At 41.8% G+C, this 19,951-nt stretch overlaps 1 protein-coding gene across 3 annotated transcripts in view; it reads left to right on the forward strand.

Annotated features, from left to right (window-relative positions):
- Positions 1 to 17,693, forward strand: part of GABRB3 (gamma-aminobutyric acid type A receptor subunit beta3) — a 253,662-nt gene extending 235,969 nt beyond the window's left edge. For all 3 annotated transcript variants that reach the window (XM_084759634.1, XM_084759633.1, XM_084759632.1), the window contains exons 7-9: positions 1,035 to 1,187; positions 4,883 to 5,127; positions 13,272 to 17,693. In XM_084759634.1, coding sequence (XP_084615760.1) covers positions 1,035 to 1,187; positions 4,883 to 5,127; positions 13,272 to 13,613 — 740 coding nt within the window. In that variant the 3' untranslated portion in view covers positions 13,614 to 17,693. The remainder of the gene's footprint in view (positions 1 to 1,034; positions 1,188 to 4,882; positions 5,128 to 13,271) is intronic.
- Positions 17,694 to 19,951: the final 2,258 nt, after the last annotated feature.

Raw genomic sequence — 19,951 nt, forward strand, 5'->3', positions numbered from 1 at the left:
GGTCAAGAGGTACATGGTCAGAGGTCCTGTGGCATTTCTCTTTCACCAGCCTCATTCCAATCCAGGAGACAAGGAGCTGAGACAATTGCACCAAGTGCAGCTGGTGATGTGGTGTTGAAATGCACAGGAGAAAGCATAGGTCCCACTTGCTTTATTGTGAGAAAACAAGATGAAACTGGGGGACCAAATGTCATGTTAATGGAGCATCTGATGGCTCTGCTTTTGCACCCCTGGTGGCAGCAGTGGCTAGATCCCAGAATACCAATCCCAGGGTGATCACTGGAATTTGCACGCTAGAACATGCTTCTCTCAGGTTCTCCTTGGTGCTATTGCTGTGGCCATGAGGGCACCCTAGTGTGCACTGCAGCTCTCTCTGCACCTGCATCTGTTTTCCACCCCTCTGGCTTTATGTGTATTTGAACTATCCTTTCTCCGTAGCCTAGAGCCAGTGGCTCCAAGCTGTTTCTCCTAGTAAAGTCTTGTCCCAGTTTTTCCTTCTTTAGAATGGATAAAATGGGAGAGTCATCAATGGTGCCCCCTTTTCTGACCACGTCCCCTGGATGGGAAGGCCTGGCGGCACTCAGAGGAAGGACAGCAAGTTACCAAGAAGAGACTCGATACTCTAAGAGCATATATAGGGGGAGGAGGTCTCCCTCAATCACAGCCTTAGGGGAGGGGAGAAGGGGAGAAGCGGGAGGGACGGAGGAATAGGAGGATACAAGGGAAGGGCTAACAATTGAGATGTAATATGAATAAATTAATTTTAAAAACTGAACAGCACATTTGCTGCTATTCTGTACTCCGTGCCTACAACCTCCCAGACAGACCTCCTTAGAGCAGTATATTCAATGTTCCTTATCTTGCAAACTGATATACACTCCTTCCTCCAGGCCCCTATAAATACCATGCCAAACTGAATGGCAGTAGGTGGCTCCCCAGTTCATGGAGTTTCTAGGTGTGTGCTGTTGACCCTTGCAAGTTGGAGCAGACTGCCTGCCACGGCTCTTCACTGTGCCCTTGTGTGTTTACTGTAGGTGCCTATCCTCGACTATCATTGAGTTTTCGGTTGAAGAGAAACATTGGTTACTTCATCCTTCAGACGTATATGCCCTCAATACTGATCACAATCCTCTCGTGGGTGTCCTTCTGGATCAATTATGATGCATCTGCTGCCCGAGTTGCCCTGGGTATGTGCTACTGTTAAGTCCTATCTAAAGTGTAAAGTAACCACATCATTACAGTATTAAGGGAATTTAAAAGCCAGAGTTCAACTTGAATTTCTGGACAGCACGACACTAGCCTCACCCACGTAGTCACATTCTATCTTGAAACAGTAATTTCATGCATGAATCCCTTGATGTGTTAATTTAATTATATGATTGAAATGTGAATTTCCATGCCCATGAAAGACAAAATACGTTTTCAGAATATCTGTATCATATAACTATTTCTGACACTTGATTTTAAAGTAAAGATCAGTATTTCTTGGTCAAAAGGATTCTACGGACACAAGGATTTGATTAATGTGAGCGTTTTTTTTTTTTCCTTTTTCAAGTCAGGAAAGTAAATCATCAAATATTATAGCACATCATTGAAATTACACAATTTAATGAGCATTAAAATAAGCGACTAATTATGAGTCATTCCCAAGAACCCTAGTGAAGGTTGCTTTCCATTGGTTGTACAACGATGGGCTGATTAGCTGATATACACTACATCTTAGATGTTTTGACAACATTTGTAAGATTTGCCTATTAAGGGAAAACTTATATTTTCCGGAGCAGTATGCTCTGCTCAGGTAATTATTATGAAACTTCACGGACAAAATTACCATGTGAGTACATCAGTGGAAGAGGTGATGAGCTGTGCTCAGGCCTGTCCTTCCTCTGGGTTCAATATAGTTTCTGAAGATGGAACTAACAAAGTAACTATTAAACTGTGTAGGAACAGAACTAGAAACACATCTTTCTGTTAGATGTGGTTTAGGCTCCGGTTCTCCCTCTCACCTTCTTTTGCCATTTGCCAGCTTCTGCCATTTTATTTTTTAACATAAAGTGCGTGTTTGTGCCCTTGTGCTTGTCCTACAGCTACGTGACCCGCACTTGTGTCTCCTCTATTAGTCTTTTTTCTCTATCAGAGTTCCTGAAGTTGTCCTCTGTATAAAACAATACTCTGATAGAATCAAGCGTACAGAAGCTAAGAATTCTATATTAAGATTGTTAAGTATTTCTAAAGGATAAGGTTTTTAAAAAGCTAAGTTTCTGAGCAGCTGGCAGAGGTCATCTGCTGGTCTTATTTTTTCATGTTTTCAGCATCACTAGATCACTCTTTTCCACACTAGTTGATTTATATTTTACTCTTGCAAAATTAAGAGAGATAATGAATTTATTGGGGGTAGTACCAAATACTGCAGTTGTTCATTTATACACTTTGAGGTTCTTTCTATACGGAAAAAAAAATGTAAAGAAGTGAAAAATCACTGGGACCCCAGGTAAGCCTGGAAAAGTCTCAACTACACTGAAATGTCCAGAGCTTCAGGATGCTGAACAGCTGGTACAGCAATTAGAAAGAACCAAAGAGATGGAATTATCCAGTATTGCAAGGGATGAAACATACATCGGATGTGACCTTCTGACCTCTGCCAGATACTGCAAACTCTGGCCCTGCATACTTGTACAATATGACGATGTGAAACTGGTCATCTATAGTAAATGGATGAGAGCGATCCAGCTTTGTCCTGGTTAAGTAGCTTGCTTTCATGTTCTCTTCATATCTGTCTGCTTTAAGCCAAACTCAAGTCTTAATGACTCCGCTGGCAAGGTGTTAGTCAGACAAGCATTATAGGCCCAGGAGGCAGGTGCCAGCGTAGAATAAAATGGGAATTTACAGAAGTCCAGAAACCCTGATTCCCAGAGGTCCACAGACAACTGTTTTCCTCAGAGCAGTGGGGCCTGTACAGGTAAGAACCTAGTAGGTCGTTTGAGTTAGTATTCTCAAGAGGGGATTATGAAGTTTTTTTGGGACCCTGATAGTTTTTAAAAGAGAGCCATTGTGAGAGACTGACCTTGCCCTGCCACGTGACTTCTTGAGTTACGATGTCATCTTCCCCACTCTATGCACAGCCACACGATGCCATTGACCACGGTAGGCCACCAAGGGGGCATCCTTTGCCATTGCTGTGCAGATAGATGCTGCTGAATAGCTCTTGGTGAACGTTGCAAATTTTTTGAAGAATGGTGAGAATGTCTAATTTTGTAGCTTTTTTGCATGGTGTTTTCACATTTATTTGTAAACTGTAATTATCCCATTGCCACATTCAAATTTTTAAAAGTCCCCAGGTGCACATGAATGTAATGTTAAAGGGAGCCTTAAAATATTCTGACATCTGAGATTTCCAAACATTTCACGAGCAACCGTGCTTTGCAATTATGCACAAAAATAGTTTCTTGGTTTTTCTGTGTTCTGTGCTGTTGGCAGTCTCGCAGGGGCAGGGGCAGGAGAGGGACCTTGCCTTTCTGCTGCTTTCCTCTTATGGAGGGCTGAACTCTACCACCCCAGCCCAGCTCTAGGAAACACAGGGTGAACAAATATGTTTCTGAGAGCAGATGGGCATCCAAAGGCCTACAAACCAAGACAATAAACATAAGTTGTCCCCTACAACAACCCTCGCTCTACCCCCAGAAACTGTACAGTCACATCACTGGTGTGTGTGTGTGTGTGTGTGTGTGTGTGTGTGTGTGTGTGTGTGTGTGTTAGTGAAGATGAAAAAAATCACTGCCAGTCCCTTTCCTTTGGGTGCCTCTTGGGGAATAAATGCTAACTTGAGAATTCACGGCAACAGTTTTGCCCACATTCAGGGGTATTGGTTGCATTCATCGAAATGGCTGGCCTAAAGAGCTGGACACCTCTTTCAAAGTCTTACTTTTGCAACAGAACAGGCTAGGGCGGGTCCTAAGCTTGTTCTTGCTGTGGCACTCAGTGGTTAGTGATCCACACAAATACAACTTCCCTCTGTTCAACAAGCATGAGCCATAACTCTGCCCTTCACTCACTGCAGCCTCAGATCACATAATTTGTAATCTCTGTATAGAAGGAAGTGTGTCTCCTACTGTGGGAAAGAAGGTTACAAAAGATGCTTATGTTGTCTTAAGGACTATAATCAACTGCCCTACACACACACACACACACATATATATATATCCTTTGTACAGAACTATGTGAGGAACTCAGAATGCTTACAGAGGAGAACATGAGAAACTCAGATAAGAGGAGAGTTAGCATGTTTCCCTCTGAGCTAACCCTCCTACCCAGATTGCGTGCACTTGTTCCTCCTTGAGAGAAATGGTTCCAGAGTGAATCTGCCCTCTTGGTGTGGCTCGAGTGGCCCTCCCTCCTTGAACTTAAAACTGAGCTCCCCCTTCATCAATAAAAAGCCCCTCAACCTCTGCTCTCAGCGAGGCCTGGAATAAGACAGGCAGCCACTCCTACCTTCCCTGGGACCAGACTCCTGCAGCCATAAGCCACTGTCAGCTCCCTAGTGTGCTGTAGCCAAGCACTCACTGCTTATGTTCTATTCTGGGACTTCCTGCATTTGTTCTCACATTCGAAGGGAGCAAATTCCTCCTAGATGGCCTAGACATCTTGCCTTTTACTCGCTCTCTCTTCCTAGATGCCCTGCACTGGGTATGGGGTAGCTGGGTGAGACCTACTCAGGCTTGCTTACCAAGTGGAGACACTCACTTGCTGCCCCAAAGGGTGATGTGGGTTGCCACAAGACACATCAATTATTCCAGTGACGTTCGGTCTGATGTCTTAGAGAACCTTGCATTGGGAGCATAGCTGGGACGTGGGCTGAGGTACTCACACTGTGTTTGCTTCCTAGGGATCACCACCGTGCTTACCATGACAACCATCAACACTCACCTTCGGGAGACTCTACCCAAAATCCCCTACGTCAAAGCCATTGACATGTACCTGATGGGCTGCTTTGTCTTTGTATTCCTGGCCCTTCTGGAATACGCCTTTGTCAACTACATCTTCTTTGGAAGAGGGCCCCAAAGGCAGAAGAAACTTGCAGAGAAGACAGCCAAGGCCAAGAATGATCGTTCCAAGAATGAAAGCAACCGGGTAGGCTCTTTACTGCCCCGGGCACTCCAGCCATGCAGTACCTGGCCTTCTGGTTCACTTCCAGGGAGCTGGCCAGGAGGTCCTGCCCATCCATGCTGTGAAATGTTCCTAGGCCAAACTCCAGCATTCTCATCAAACTAGCATTGGAAAAGGTGCTGGAGAGGCTCAGCTTCCCTTCCCACTGTCCTTTAAAAAGAACAGAGGAGGATCAGAAGTGGCCAATACTCTGAAATGCAGGGCTCTCAGCAGACATGGGAAAAGTCATTTTCTAAAATAACTCAATATTCCTTTAGTTGTAAGATTACTAGTTCACTCATCCAGCCTGCTCACGTGGTGGACAGTGCAGTAAGCAGTCGCTTCACTTGTCCAGACTTCTTTTTGGCCACAGTCACAGAGGGAGAAGCGTGAAGGCTCCAGGCAATGCAGGCTCAGGAGATCTGCAGAGCTGCTGGCTCTGGTATGTGAACAGCACAGCTTACCACTCCACCAGAAAGCCAGAGCCCAGCTCAGGAATGCTCACCTGCCAGTCACAAAGGGGCTCGGCATTGGCTACATTTGCTCATAAAAGCATTATGTTATTATAATGAGATCTTGATGAAATGTTATAGTTTATATAAAGGTTCTTCAGAGTACCCTTTTATATTTTTCATCTCAAAATATCAAGAAGTGATTTCTACCAGTTTAAAGATTTCTTCTTTCCTTCCTATTTTATTTATTTATTTATTTATTTATTTATTTATTTATTTATTTATTTTTGATGCCGTTTAACTCATCTTTTCAAAGATACATAGTTTTCAAGCCCTTGGAGATTTCCTTTAATTCTCCTGTGTTCTTGGGCCAGCATGGATGTCTAACGCTGCCTGACCCAGGGTGGCAACTGTTTATGAATGGCTGTAGTTGTCAGTGAGTGGAAATGGCCTCTTCTTATCTATGAAACGTAAATGAAGTTGGTCTCTGAATAGAACTATGTTTTCTTTCCACAGACAAAATTATCTTCAGTATCTTACTGGAAAGCCTACTCTGTGCCAGACTGCTATGTTTCTATGGAGATCACACCATACTATGAATACACAATATGTCTTGGCCTTGCTGTTTCCAGGGAAACTAGAATTATTCACACCGTGTGGTCTCTGGCCACGCATATGTACAAATGCATACATGAGCAGTGTTCTTTCTCAGTTCCTGCTGTAATTAACAACCGCAGCTCTGTTTCCTTCTCTCTAAACGAGACTGCTTAAAACAGTCAACTCATTATGTTCAGAAACATGTTTTTGAACATGAAGTACAAAATTTAGAGAGAGAAAAAAAAGCAAACCTGTAAGATTCACAAATAAAATTATCAGAATGTAGAAAGAATATAAATTAGATGCAGACAAAATTTTAAGTTGGCTTATGAGTGCATTTTCAGTGTTTTCCCCTAAATCTTGTTTCTCTCTCTCTCCTTTTTTTCCCCCTTCGGTTTCAGTGGGGCCTTTATTTATTTATTTTTTTAATATATGATTGTCATTTAGTCCTTAGATTTTTGAAGCCAGCATATAAACATCAGGTATTCTCATTTTCTATATCTATTTGATGCTTTTACAGGTAGGTATTAAAAATTATTCCTCCCTCACTAAATAATTTAGTGATAATGTTTAAGTAGAAATAGGCTTCCCCAAAAGTTTGTAGAAATGCATGTAGGATGAGTATAAGAAGCAGGGAGTCACAGGCCTCATACCAGACAGAGCCGGCACAGCATGAGGGATAACCGTGTGACAGTCTATTGAAGCAGTCTCATTTTAGTTCTCAGTGATGACACAGCGCCACAGGCTGCAGTTTTCTCTAACAGGGAAACTGTCAGTGTACGGCAGGGAACCCACTTCTTACAGTCTTTCCTGAGAAAGATGCTTGCCCCTTGGGGTACGTCATATGCAGAGAGTGCCCTGGGGATGTTGCAGGCACCAGCTGCCAACAACCACTGGAGGGCAATTACTGACCCTGCTGTAAAACCACAAGTCGGTTTCTCATATACTTAGAGGTTACACAATATTGTAAGCTTAGCAGGTGATACATAAATGCTTAGAATGTTTCTATATTCCTTCCGTTTTTCATTTGGTACAGTGTAAGCCTCTTAACCCTGTTCATATAAGTACTAAAGTGGAACTCTGTTTATTGCCAAGTTTCCTCTATCCCTGAGAGCAAGCCTTTGGTTAGAGTGTACATATTACATTTGCAAGTCTTGTGATATCTGATGAGTTGACCAGTTTGCATGGTATTTTAATATCATTATACGATACACCCATAACTCTGAGTGTGTGTGTGTGTGTGTGTGTGTGTGTGTGTGTGTATGTGTGTGTGTAATTTGCTGGCAGTTGATCCTATACCCCCAGGTGTGCTATGCAGAGACAAAATTTTTATAAAGAAATCAGATTCGTAAACTCAATATTATCCTTACTAAGCAAGAAGATTGCATGCCACCCTCAAATGACAAATCATGTCTTGTTCTTACTTAACTGGAATGTGGAGGGTAAGTGAAGAATGAGATAGCCGCTGAGTACCAATCTATTGACATACTCTAAAGAAGAAAATCTCTCATGTGCTATTTTCTGGATGAGATGATTTTAATTTTGGATAGCTGCACCTGTCTGGGTTCAGAGCAGAAGAAAAAATCTACATTGAAATCATTGTCTCTAAATTTAGTCAGTGTGCACTGGACCCTTCAAAATAACAAGAATTCATGAAATAATTTAAAAATTACAAGCCACCTGTCATTCTGTAAAAAGTACTTCATCCTTAGATCCCCTGTAGTCAATTTATTTTTATTTTGAGGTCTGCATTCTAGAGGTAAAGATGAGAGGAAGAGATCACCGTCTCTTTTAGAAACACTGATTTTAAACTGAGATTTCTAAAAAGTTAATACATTTTAATACCCTTTAAGCTTTTCAGAGAAAAAAGACAGTGATTTTCTGCACATTATATCATGTTTAAATGAAACCAGTGGGTTGTAAATCCATAAGTAAAGAAACCAAGCTACTTTAAACTAAGGTCTTAATTTCACCATATGTTTGTATTCTTTAGCCCAGAAGGATAAGTATTATTTGTGATAATGTTTCCATTGCAGGGCTTCAACCTTTCTGAATTAAGGTTGTGTAAAATAATGTCTCAGGAAAGTTCTAAGGTTGCTACAAGCTTGTCATAAGTATTCAGAGAAGCCAATGACCAACTGGTCAAGTTTTCTTCTTTAATTTGAAAACTATTAGCAAGGTTTCTAAAAAAGCATGGCCTTCCTCGGACTAAGCGTCCTTCACTGATGTTCAGAGGAACAGATTCCCACCTGTATTAGATCATTACAAACACGTAGCCATGTCCTCCATGGGGTCTAAGGAAGAGAGGGGCAGGTCCCCTTCTGTTAGAGGTCTAGGGAAGGGAAATAGTGAGGAAGAAGGAGGGAGGGTGAGAACAAGAAGAAACAAATGAGGGAATAACAATCGGGATGTAATCTGAATAAATTCTAATAAATGTTAAAAAAAAAAAAAGATATGTACCTATACACCAAAACATCAACCTTATTTCTTATATCTCCCTATTTGATTTCTGAATTGCAACATATGCCATCTCTACTTCTCCTTCATTCTGTTAACTTACTTCATGATTGACATCTTTTCTTTCTTCAGCAAGCAGTCAGTTGTTCCTCTCTGCAGAGTCTTTTTCTTTCTTCCATATTGGTCTTGCATCTTGCTTTAGTCACCCCATGCCCTGAACCACTGTTTTAGTCACTGTCCTCTCATTCCTCAGCACATTCTCTGAAAGGTAGGATCCACCCAGCCACATGATTGTTCATTTGGATTCTGTTTTGTTTTGTTTTTTTAATGGACTTTTTGTATCATGTTTTTGATAGTTAGAAATGTTTTAAATTCTTTTGTAAATTGTATTTGTTGATTGTTGGAAGTTCCCACTTACTAGACTCCTTGAGAGGAGGAGTCGCTGTATTCATCTTCCTGGTTCATAGCCTGGCCCATGCATGACCCTAGTGGGAAGCTGGTGTCTACTTATATTTTGCATGAATGACCCTGAGTGATGCAGAGCCCTTGTAATATGTCCCTAGTGAGGCACTGGGGTGGCCCACAAGCCCTTCATCTCTCTGTTTTCCCCTTTAAAAATAGCATGGGTTGTGAGGAATATTTTTCTAGAGCTACTAGTGTTTCCTGTGTAGTTTTCTGCCTTGGAGGGAAATAGTGAAGCTTTCTGTGATGGTAACCAAGTTAACGAATGATGTATTATTATGGGAAAGAATAAGTTCTGCATTAGTACTTTAAAAAGTCAGTGTCTCCCTCTTTAGGGTGTTCTCTAACTCAATGTCATGAACAAAGTCATTTTTTAAAATGCCAGCTTGCCACGAAGGTAGATCTGTTTAAAATGTTGAACATAGAAAAAGAATCAAATTTACACATTTAATGAAGCCCCCTCACTTCATCTAAGTACATAGCGAGTGGGTGAGTATACTGAGTACACTGTCTCCATGACTGAAAGCCGGCTATCGGATAAAAAGATGTCCATCTTCATGGCGGTCAAATGAAGTAATGAAATAAACTAAGCCACAGGGCCCACCTGGCTGAGTCCCTTGCCCACCACTCTGCAAGTAGAGATGTCTTGTGAGCCACAGCCCCTTCAGTCACTGACCTGCTCACTCCCTTATGCCATAAAGCACTGTCTACTGTGCCGGGAAGAGACGTGAACACTAGTGAGATGGGCTCTGGCCTGCACATGTGCTTTTTACTCTTTTGTATGCAAGGCTCAGCTTAGCCCTCTCTCCTGGGCTACTTCTTGCATGCTTCCTTCCAAGGGTAGGTCAAGTTGTCCCTTCTTAGGCAGAGTGAGTTGGCGTGGCCAAGATTCTCCCACAGCTGAACCTTGTTACTGCCCTGCTGCAGCGGGAGTGAAGGGCACAGCCTTGCACTGTCCCCTTCTGTTTCAGCCAATCTATAATTCACCTGTCTGAGAAATCCCTGGGACAGTCTTCCTGGCTCTGAAGACAACAGACAGCCTTTGCCATTGAAAGGATTTTATTTGCTTATCGTTCCAGGGGGAAAGAAAAAGGGAAAGAAACATAGAGAGACAACACAAAGTTCTGCCCAGTCCTAACTGTCTCAGTACCTCTAACATTGAACTATAAATGCTGTTAACTCTCAGTTTTCAAGCCTGGGTGGGGTCAGAGAATGGAACTTTCTCTCTCCTCCATTACAGCTTCCAAGATAAAAGGCAAGCTTAGTGGCTCACACCTGTAATTCAAGCACACAGGAGGCTGAAGTAAGAGGGAACTGCCCTGAATTTGAGGCCATCCTGTGCTCCAGAGTGAGTTGTTGGTTAGCCTAGGCTAGACTGAGTCTGTGCTTCACAAAACAGAGGACAAAACCAGCATACAATGGGATGGGCAAAATACAGAACTACTGCTGCAGCAGGCACACTAGACACCCAGAGAACAAAAGCAGAAAAAGGGCATCTGTCTGGCCTTCAGCACGTCGCCTTTTCAGAGCTCAGATCCAGTTTTTATTCTTGATCCCCTGGTTGTGTACTCAACATCTGTTTAGAGCTTACTCTTCCAGTTGTATTCTAAAAGCATAGGCTTGGAATTTCTTAGCATGACAAACAGAAAACCTTACTAGCCCAGGCTCTAATCGACCTTCCTTTCACTGTCAAGTGGCCTCTATTATTATCATTAAATGGTAGAAAGAGGATTATGACAGAAAAAAAAAAAAGAAAAAAAAAAGCAGCAAGTGCTGCACTCACAAACAGACACATATCATGGACCAGGAACTAGGTGGATTCCTTATCCTGAGAACTTGAGTTTACTCAGCTAGTTTACCTTACACAAAATGCTTTACTTTGATGTTTTTTATCAAAATTATCTTTCTTTTTCTCCCTGTCTTCTTTTACATAGTAGGCAAATGTACATCTCATATTTTTCCTGACCCTGTAGCATTTTTGAGGGTTGCTATGGAAGATTACCATAAATTTAACAGGGTAAAACAATGCTCAATTTTACCAGACACCTCTCAGGTCAAAAATCCTAGAGCAGTGGGGCTAGGGTGGAGGCCGACTAAGTTTCTCTGAGGTAACAATGCACAATCAGCAGGTGGCTGGACAGGTAGCTCTTTGTGTTATAGAATTGCTTGCCTGTCTTTTGCAGCTAGTCTTTGCTGCTGTGGGCTAGCCTATTCCCTCTTAATGACCCTGTTCCTGAAGACTCCTGCCAAAGGCATGATGAGACTTTAGGCTGGGTTGTCCTCTGTTGACTTCTGCTTCTAGTTAGAAAAGTTCTCTGCTATGGGTAGGAAAGAATAAGGGATGCTATTGTATCCACCCAATAATTCAAACTAAACTATCCTGATGGCCATACCCTTAATTACGCCTACAAAGTCTCCTTGTAACTATCTCAGAAGCTCTGACACATGAGAATTGACCAAGCTTGCACATAGTTAAGTTAACCTTGAGAGGTATTCTCAAAAAAGGAATGTGATCAACTCAGTGTCAAGAGTCTGAGTGTCCTGTACTGTCACAGCCCTTGCTGAGCCTTGGCCACTTTGCAGTTAGTGGCTGTGACTCGGGCTCATTAACCTGCTCAGTGTTTCACATGGCTCCCTATTTCTTTCTGGGTAGGAGTCAGGACTCCTCGCTGCCCATCTTAACTACCTTCACATTCAGCTTAATATCTATAACGAGAGTAAGGGGTATGTATCTATAAGCTGGGAAGACTCAAATTAATGTATCAATAAGTCTAAGTTGTTCTACAAAACAACTAGTGGTTCATGGAAAAATCAATTTAGTGCTAAAAAAGGGGGGGGCACAGGGGGAGGCCTAGGCTGTTCAGGGAAAGAAGGAAAGAAAGGAAAAGGGATACAGCCTTCCAGGGAAAAGACAGACACAGATGGAAGGATATAGAGCATATATTAATGAGTGCTCAGGGAAACAGGCCATAGCAGCTACAGTCTGATCCCAGATGGAACTCCAGCAGAGACCCCCAGCCACAGTTTCCCCAAGTTCCATGCTCCTTCAGCCACAGGGAAGCTACTGAAACATTCTGTGACAAGCCAGAAAAACACATAGCCCACTTGTGTTGTCATGGGAGGTCTAAAGCTATATTTAGCAAACAATAAAACTTTATTATTTTGAAATTGACTTCATTGTGGAAAGAGACTTGTTACTTTATGTATGGCTGTTGCAAAAGAGGACTTCTGCTGGGGCCACGATTAGACAGAGACTCACGTCTGTATGTACCCCAGCCATCACCATGAGCATCATTAGCATTATCCCTGTGCCTCCTCACAGTAATCAAGCACCATCAGAGAAAAGGCTATCAGGCTAGAATGTGCTGAGGGAAAGAAAGCATACTTGGCAGACGTTGGCCCTGGGTCCAACGCAAGCATTCAGAAAAGAACAAACTGCTTTCCTAAGCTACCCCCTGTGTCTACTTGAAACTATAGCTGGAATCAAATGTTACATGTACTTTGTTATTCCTATTCATCCATACCTGAGAGAAAATGGAAGTTATCAGTGGGCACAGTAAGATGTTAGCAACAGGGCATGGTGAGAAAGTGGAGTAACCCAAACAATGTATTCCAAGAAAAGTTATGTGTGTGAGGCTGTCTGTTGCAGTCTTTCCTGTGTGGAGCTCACTTCCATTTCTGATTGCAATGTCCGATGATTCGGTGCCCATGTAACTAGGAAGAGAGGGGGAGTGGCACAGGTACTGTGGCATTGCGAACTTGAGATGGTACCTGTTGAAGCACAGCCAAGAAACGAACGACCCCATCGTTTCCATTCAGTGCATCGTTGTAAACAGTCACCTGCACATAAATGAAAGCCTAGAAGGGCTTTGCAGTTCAGCTTTCTCTTCAGTAGGGATTCTGATTTATGACGTGAAATATCACTTCAGTAATGCTCCCTTCTCTTTTCTGCAAGATTTCAGATAGGGGAAATGCGCTTTGTAAGCTTCAGTTAAATTTCCAAAATGGTATCTTCTTCTAAAACGAGGTATGGAGCTGACACATAGAGTCTCATCTATCCTATTGCATGGTTATGTAGCATCATTCTGTCCGGAGCTTGTATATAGACATTGGGTTAATCGCATGCAAGCCTCCTAAGCGTGTACGTTTTCTTTCCATTAGGTGGATGCTCACGGGAATATCCTATTAGGATCGCTGGAGGTTCACAATGAAATGAATGAGGTTGCTGGCGGCGTTGGAGACACCAGGAATTCAGCAATATCCTTTGACAACTCAGGAATCCAGTATAGGAAACAGAGCATGCCCAGGGAAGGGCATGGGCGGTACATGGGAGACAGAAGCATCCCGCACAAGAAGACGCACCTTCGGAGGAGGTCTTCACAGCTCAAAATCAAAATCCCTGATCTAACCGATGTGAATGCCATAGACAGATGGTCCCGGATCGTGTTTCCATTCACGTTTTCTCTTTTCAACTTAGTTTACTGGCTGTACTATGTTAACTGAGTGACTGTACTTGATTTTTCAGAGACTTCATTTAACACTGAGTGAAATATTACCCTGCCTGTCAAGTTTTTATACCAGTACACACACACACACACACACACACACACACACACACACACACACACACAAACTGTATATATATGTGAACTTTCTCAGCATATATATAAAACACATGTGTATATGAGGATGCATGTGTATATGTTTATATACACAGGTGTGCGTATCTGTGTATGTGAAACAAATACGCATACATGCCGTACATTTTGCAACTATGGACAATTTAACACAGGATGCATATTAAAGAAAGTCATAGCTTTTTTTTTCTTTTTTAATTGAAAGGGACAAGTATCTAAATATTATGCCTCAAGAATGAGGGCGTGAAACACAGTCATCCCAAAGTGTGTCTTTTATTGTCATAAGTTAGATATTTTTGCTTACCAATCAGAAAGGAGTTCTTAGTTCAGTTCACCTTTGGGAACTCCCACAGTGGTAGTTGTGCACCTCATGTCATGTCTTTTAGTTTGCAGCCAAGGCTCGCTGGCTTCTCTGGGATTGGGCTTGTTTCATCAGGTGTGCTTTTCTGTAGTGGGTTAGCACGTGAGGTGAGTCGCTGGCAGTGCGCTTACCTGACTCTTACGGGTAGGTAGCTCCCATGCTCATGTCTGAATGTTCATCTTAAAAACTCACTGGGAGTAAACGGTGTCCTGCTGTAAGTACTCCACTGTCCCATACATGTGGGGGATTTCTGTTAACATTAAGTGGATCCAGCCTAACTGTCTTGTGGGAGTACAGTGGCACATTTTGAAAATGACATTCAATCACTAGAAATGTGCTCTACGTCTCGTCCAGATTTCTAGGTCTGCTATTTAACTGGAAGCATAGACGTCTCAGGTTCTTTGTTACTCTAAGGTAAAACCATCTAGAATGGTTTTCCCCCTCGCAGTTATGTTACCATTCTTATAACATTGTATGTTAATATAAATATATTTGCATAATATGCATACATATGTATATTACAAAGATTTTGTTTCTTCTGCTTGCTATCATGGCAGCATGCGACGTCATATTTTTCATTCTGTGATGTAACTACTTTCTGTTATCTAGAAATTAAGATTGAATCTAAAATGTTTCTACTGTTCACTTTTGGAAACTTAAGAAACATCTTCACAGCCTTTATTTCTGTACTGACATATCTCATAAGCACACCCAACTCCTCCTAGACTGACTAGGATTCTGCAGGAACATGACCAGTACACACCACAACCACACAACAACCCATGACCGTTCCTGAGGCAACGAGGGCAACCCGACACAAACACCGTCTCTTTCGGTTCCTTCTGATCCACAGCCTCATCAGTATTTGGACTTTTTAAAGCTCGTAGAAACAAGACAAGGTGCACCGGTTTCATAGACGCAACCTTAACTTACTATTTAGATGAGCTCTTTCTAAAGAAAAACAAAGATGATATATTTTTTGTAAACTATTTCTATCACAGACATCCATAAAGCGACTGCAGTTGAGTTAATAGGTGTCACAGCGAAGCATTTGGAAGACAGGATTAAAAAGCAAAGAACTGCTAAATTAATAACTCCCAAACCCCACACATGTGTCACCCTCAAGGTTGGCACCATCATTTAACATGCAGACAGCACCACCACCCTCCCCGGGATGCGTGTGGTGTGCACTGTCACCATGAATTGACACTACTTCGTTTTTGTTTTTTTGTTTTTTGTTTTTTGTTTTTGGTGGCCATAGCACTCTTTAATATGTCGGAGTTTGACTGTTCAAAATCCAACATTAAATAAAAGCTTACTCCATAAATCTCATGTGAGGGACAGTTACTGATTTTTATGCCCTTTGCCCTTTGCTCTTTGCCTCCTCCATTCTTCTCTGCTAACTCTCCCAATTACTGCTCATTTGTTCTATTTTTCTATCTGGAGATGAGCCTGTGAATTTTGGCCTCTGGCTTTTCTCTGGCAATTTTCTTTTTCTTGGGTAACAGTAGGAGGAAAAAAAAAGTTAAATAGATTTTTTTAAAAAATCTGTAAGTGGCCTTATCATTGTAACATGTTAAAGAAAACAAATGTTTGCAAAGACCTTATCCCTTTCAGTACTTCAGGTATCTCTCTCTGTATCCTGTAACTCAAGATGTAACTGCCACATGTAGAGGAAGGACCCCAAAAAATGCAAGCAATGTGGCAGAAGCAGTCAAGTGACTGGTAATTTATCACACTTAGAACTGTGACTTTTTTTTTTTCTGGGAAAAGTGACTCAAAACTTTTTTTGATGCACAGTTGAGATACCCACACATCAGTGGCAGAGACACCACAGGGCTCAAAAGAGCAGCAGTGCACTCTCTGGGGATCTCTGGATATAAATTTGCATGGTGTAGTCATAATAGCTTTTGAGCTTTTTATATGCATTTGGCACCAAGACTGGGATCCACAACTTTATAGACACTGCAATGAAGTTACCATAGTAGCCAGAGTCTAGATAGTATTTGTAATTACACACACATACATACACATACACACACACACATACATAAACAAATACATACATGTATTCTGTAAAAAAAAATCCTTTTTAAAGATTCTTGGGTATGTGTTTGCTTTACTCCGTTTCAGAAGAAAGTTACTTTTCTTCTAATAAATTATTTTATTGCTTCTCTATTTTTTAAAGCTGTGAGAAGTGTTGAGAAAAAAACTCTGACTGTGCTTGCAGAAGAGGGGGATCTGACTCCTGTTCTAGAATGTACTCTCTAATCACTTTACAGCAGCCCTTTGAGCCAGGAAGTGAGGGTACTGAGGGATTCCACCAGGACCTCTGATGAAAGGTGGCTGTTACCCATACACAGAGCTCATAAGAACAGAACATTTTAATTTCTCATCAACATAATAAACCATTAATTTTCTCAGTAGTACTGTCTTTCCAGAATGAAATGCTTCACAGAGGGATCATGGTGTTGACGCCTTGATGGCAGCCTTTTATTATTCATCTTCAGATATGTCTGTGACAACTCAATAGCCCTCCTCCATCAGTCCCAGCAAAAGACAGACTCAGCAGAGTGGATGGAATCTTTAAAACAAAAGTCCCTCTTTCTCACCAATCCCAGGACTGTTGAGGGGTTATGATGTCAATGCCATGACCCACTCACTTCCCCTGAATCTCAGATGAACTAGAAAGTATACCATAATAATATACCCGTTAGGCTTTAAGTGACATGTCCATCTGCAGTATTGTGTGCTTTGATGCCAACATGGGGACTGCTTCAATTGTTCCCATCAAAAGCACTTCTCTTCCTTTGAAATGTGGAGTTGACGGTTTCACCACCGAGATCATCTTAGAGGGGACAGGCACATTGCAGTTGTAGGTGTTTGCCCCATGTAAACACATTCTGAAAAGATGTGTCCAATGTTGAATCTCCTTGCTTAAAAGTATAAGCCTACTATAATTCATATTTTAACCCTCCACCTTAAAAAAATCAGTTCATATCTCTGGCCATTTTCTGTAAGCCAACTGAACCACCGGTAAAATATTTTTGTTACTCTTGGAGTGAATGCTGGCTTTCATGTCAGTGTGAACTTTCCATCAGAGTAACATTGACTCTTTGGGCAAAGAACTGCCCTGGTGGAGTAAATTTCCCAGGACACTGGCGAGTGTGCCTTGGACTGATTACCTCTTCTATTGCATTGAAAGGTGCCATGTTTTCCTGAATGACTAACTCCCCCTCACCTTGTAAGTAACCTCCCAGAGTGGCTCACACACCATACCTCTCCTAGGGATGGCCCACAAACATGTCATTCGTGACTCATTTTTCTACTTCCCAAGTCAGTAGATGTGTTCAAGGTAAGTACAGGAATGTTCTAGTAGGAATAGGCGGTTGCTCTCCTGGTTGATATCCACGTCAACTTCATTTCATTGTAAAGATAAACTTAAACCCGGTTTTGCTTAAGCACATTGATGTAATTTTTTGGTATTATTTGACATGAAAAAAAAAACAGCAAAATTGAGTGACAGATACAATATGAAACTTGTTGAATGAATTCAAATTTATTAAAAAAGGACTAACTGACAAACTTGAAGACTGTTTTTTTTTTCCCTCTTTCTTAACTTTCCCTCTTCTCTTGATGAATGATATGGTTATTTTCATCCAACCTCGTTTAATTGAACTTGTCCCCTTGGGTTATGGGAAAATAAAATGAATGTAAAGCCCTGAACTGACTAAGAAAACAGCTAAACTTTTTCTTTGAAAAACTGTCACAATTTATGTGATTTTTTTTATATGAAGATCTATGATGAGTCCCTAGTACTGAAAAAAAAAGTCATTATTTAGCTTGAAGACTGAAGAGCAAATAGCCACACAAAGAGTTGTAATCTTCCAATTAGTTTTATTATTCTAATTAATGTTTTAGGAGCTACACATTTTTATATTAAAAGCTAGGGACCAATCTCCTACTTCTTGATAGCCATCTTTCTTGAATTGTTCAGCACCTTAAGGCAATGTTCCTTGTTGCTCTTCGAGTGTGAAGGTGGAATGCTACCGTGGAAGGAACAAATGAGTAAGTAAGTGAATGAACACACTCACACTATGGGCACTTCCATGCAGACAGAGGTTACTGAGAGCCAAGTCTCCCTCCTGGGGATGCTGATGCTATTAGCAAGGTGCTGCTGAGCAGCTGGGTGCACCCATGCAGACCAACTCAAAGTAGTAAAGTAGTCAGGAGTGATACAAGGGACAATTTCAACCCTCGTTATGATATAGAAACCAGTCTTTTATATTCCAGGTCTTCTCTGGGGTCATGCCTTGGCATGCTTTAAACTAAGTTGTTTAGCTGCAGTGAGAGCATCTCTGTGGGATATGTCTCACCTAGGTCACTGGGCCAGTCCTTTTGTCAAACTTAAAACACCAGTAAGTGCTCCTTAGAAATACTTGTTTTGGTCACTAGTGAGTACAGTGGCCTTTGGGCAGCCTCCACCCAGACTATTCACCCTGCACCCGACACACACACACACACACACACACACACACTGCTGATGTGACCTGCATTCACATGTGGTTGCTTCACAGTCCTTGCTTAGGATTCCCTTGTTTTGTAAAGGATGAGGCTTATCACTACTGCTCCTCTCCGGGGAGATAAACTTCAGAGAAGACCAGATCTTCAAAGGTTGCAGCAGGCTTTTTGTTTGTTTGTTTGTTTGTTTAATCACTTTGCAGCCTGATCCCATCCCCCTCCCTCATTTCCTCCCAGTCCCACCCTCACAACCCCTTCCCTTCCTCCCCCTTTTCATTCAAGTACCCACCCACCCCGGCTCTTCAAGTCAAAGCTGCCACAGTTTTAAGGTAGGGACTTGTACCAGGTGAATGGACAAAAGCAGCCGCTGTGCTTGCCTGAGATGTTTCTAGTGTTAGATTCACACCCTAGCCATGCCTCTTGCTTTTAAATAAGCAGATTCAACTCAGAAGCATTAGTGAGTAGCAGTGGAGAATACACAAACTCCGAGAATTCAGCCAAAGGCAGCGGGGCAGAAATAGGGTGCCTGCAAACATCAGACCCTAAGTTCAGTCTCCAATGTTCATCAGAAACAAAATAAGGATAAATAACTAAACAAGCAATGCATCCAGACAGGAGAACACAGTGTGCTTTAGTGACCCTGTGTTTCTTGAAACAGATTAATGGCGCCGACTACCAGGTGATTAAAAAAACATCTCTAATGAGTTCAATCTCTATGTCTTCTTACACTGTGTTGAGGTATTCGCCTCTTGCCTTCTATATTTAATTAATTAGCTATCACTTTGTTTTCAAATTTAACATGTAACAAATTATGCCATACAGGGTTACCATATACACAAAGTGCGTTAACCTCATCTTTTCTCTGTATTTAGGGCCTCCCTGCTCCTCTCTGACAGTATGTCCTGAAGTGTGTGTGAGTCAGGTGATTGTGAAGCACAGTTGCCTGCTTTGCTGCTGTGAACTGGAGCTTAAGCTGGTTGGCTAGCCTTTTGCCTCCATCTTCCTGCCACTCCTCCCAGCCTCTCATAATCAATATTCTGCTGTTTTTACTCAGCATTCAACTTCTGTAGCTTCCACATGTGAGAGAGAACACATGGTTTTTGTTCTTCTATGTCTGGTTGACGTCACTTAACAGAATACCCGAGTTCCAAATCCAATTTTTAAAAATGTAAAACATAGGACTTCCTTGTTTTTCTGACTAAGCGATGATAGTGTGGGTATAGGCCACATTTTATCCATTCATCTGTTGATGCTAGGCTGACTCAGTGTCTTGGCTTCTATAGAGTGGTGCAGAAATAATGACACTAGTTTTTAGAGAAAAA

The sequence above is a fragment of the Acomys minous genome, assembly GCF_964271855.1.
Source record: "Acomys minous genome assembly, chromosome: 2".
NCBI classification, from domain to species: Eukaryota; Metazoa; Chordata; class Mammalia; order Rodentia; family Muridae; genus Acomys; species Acomys minous.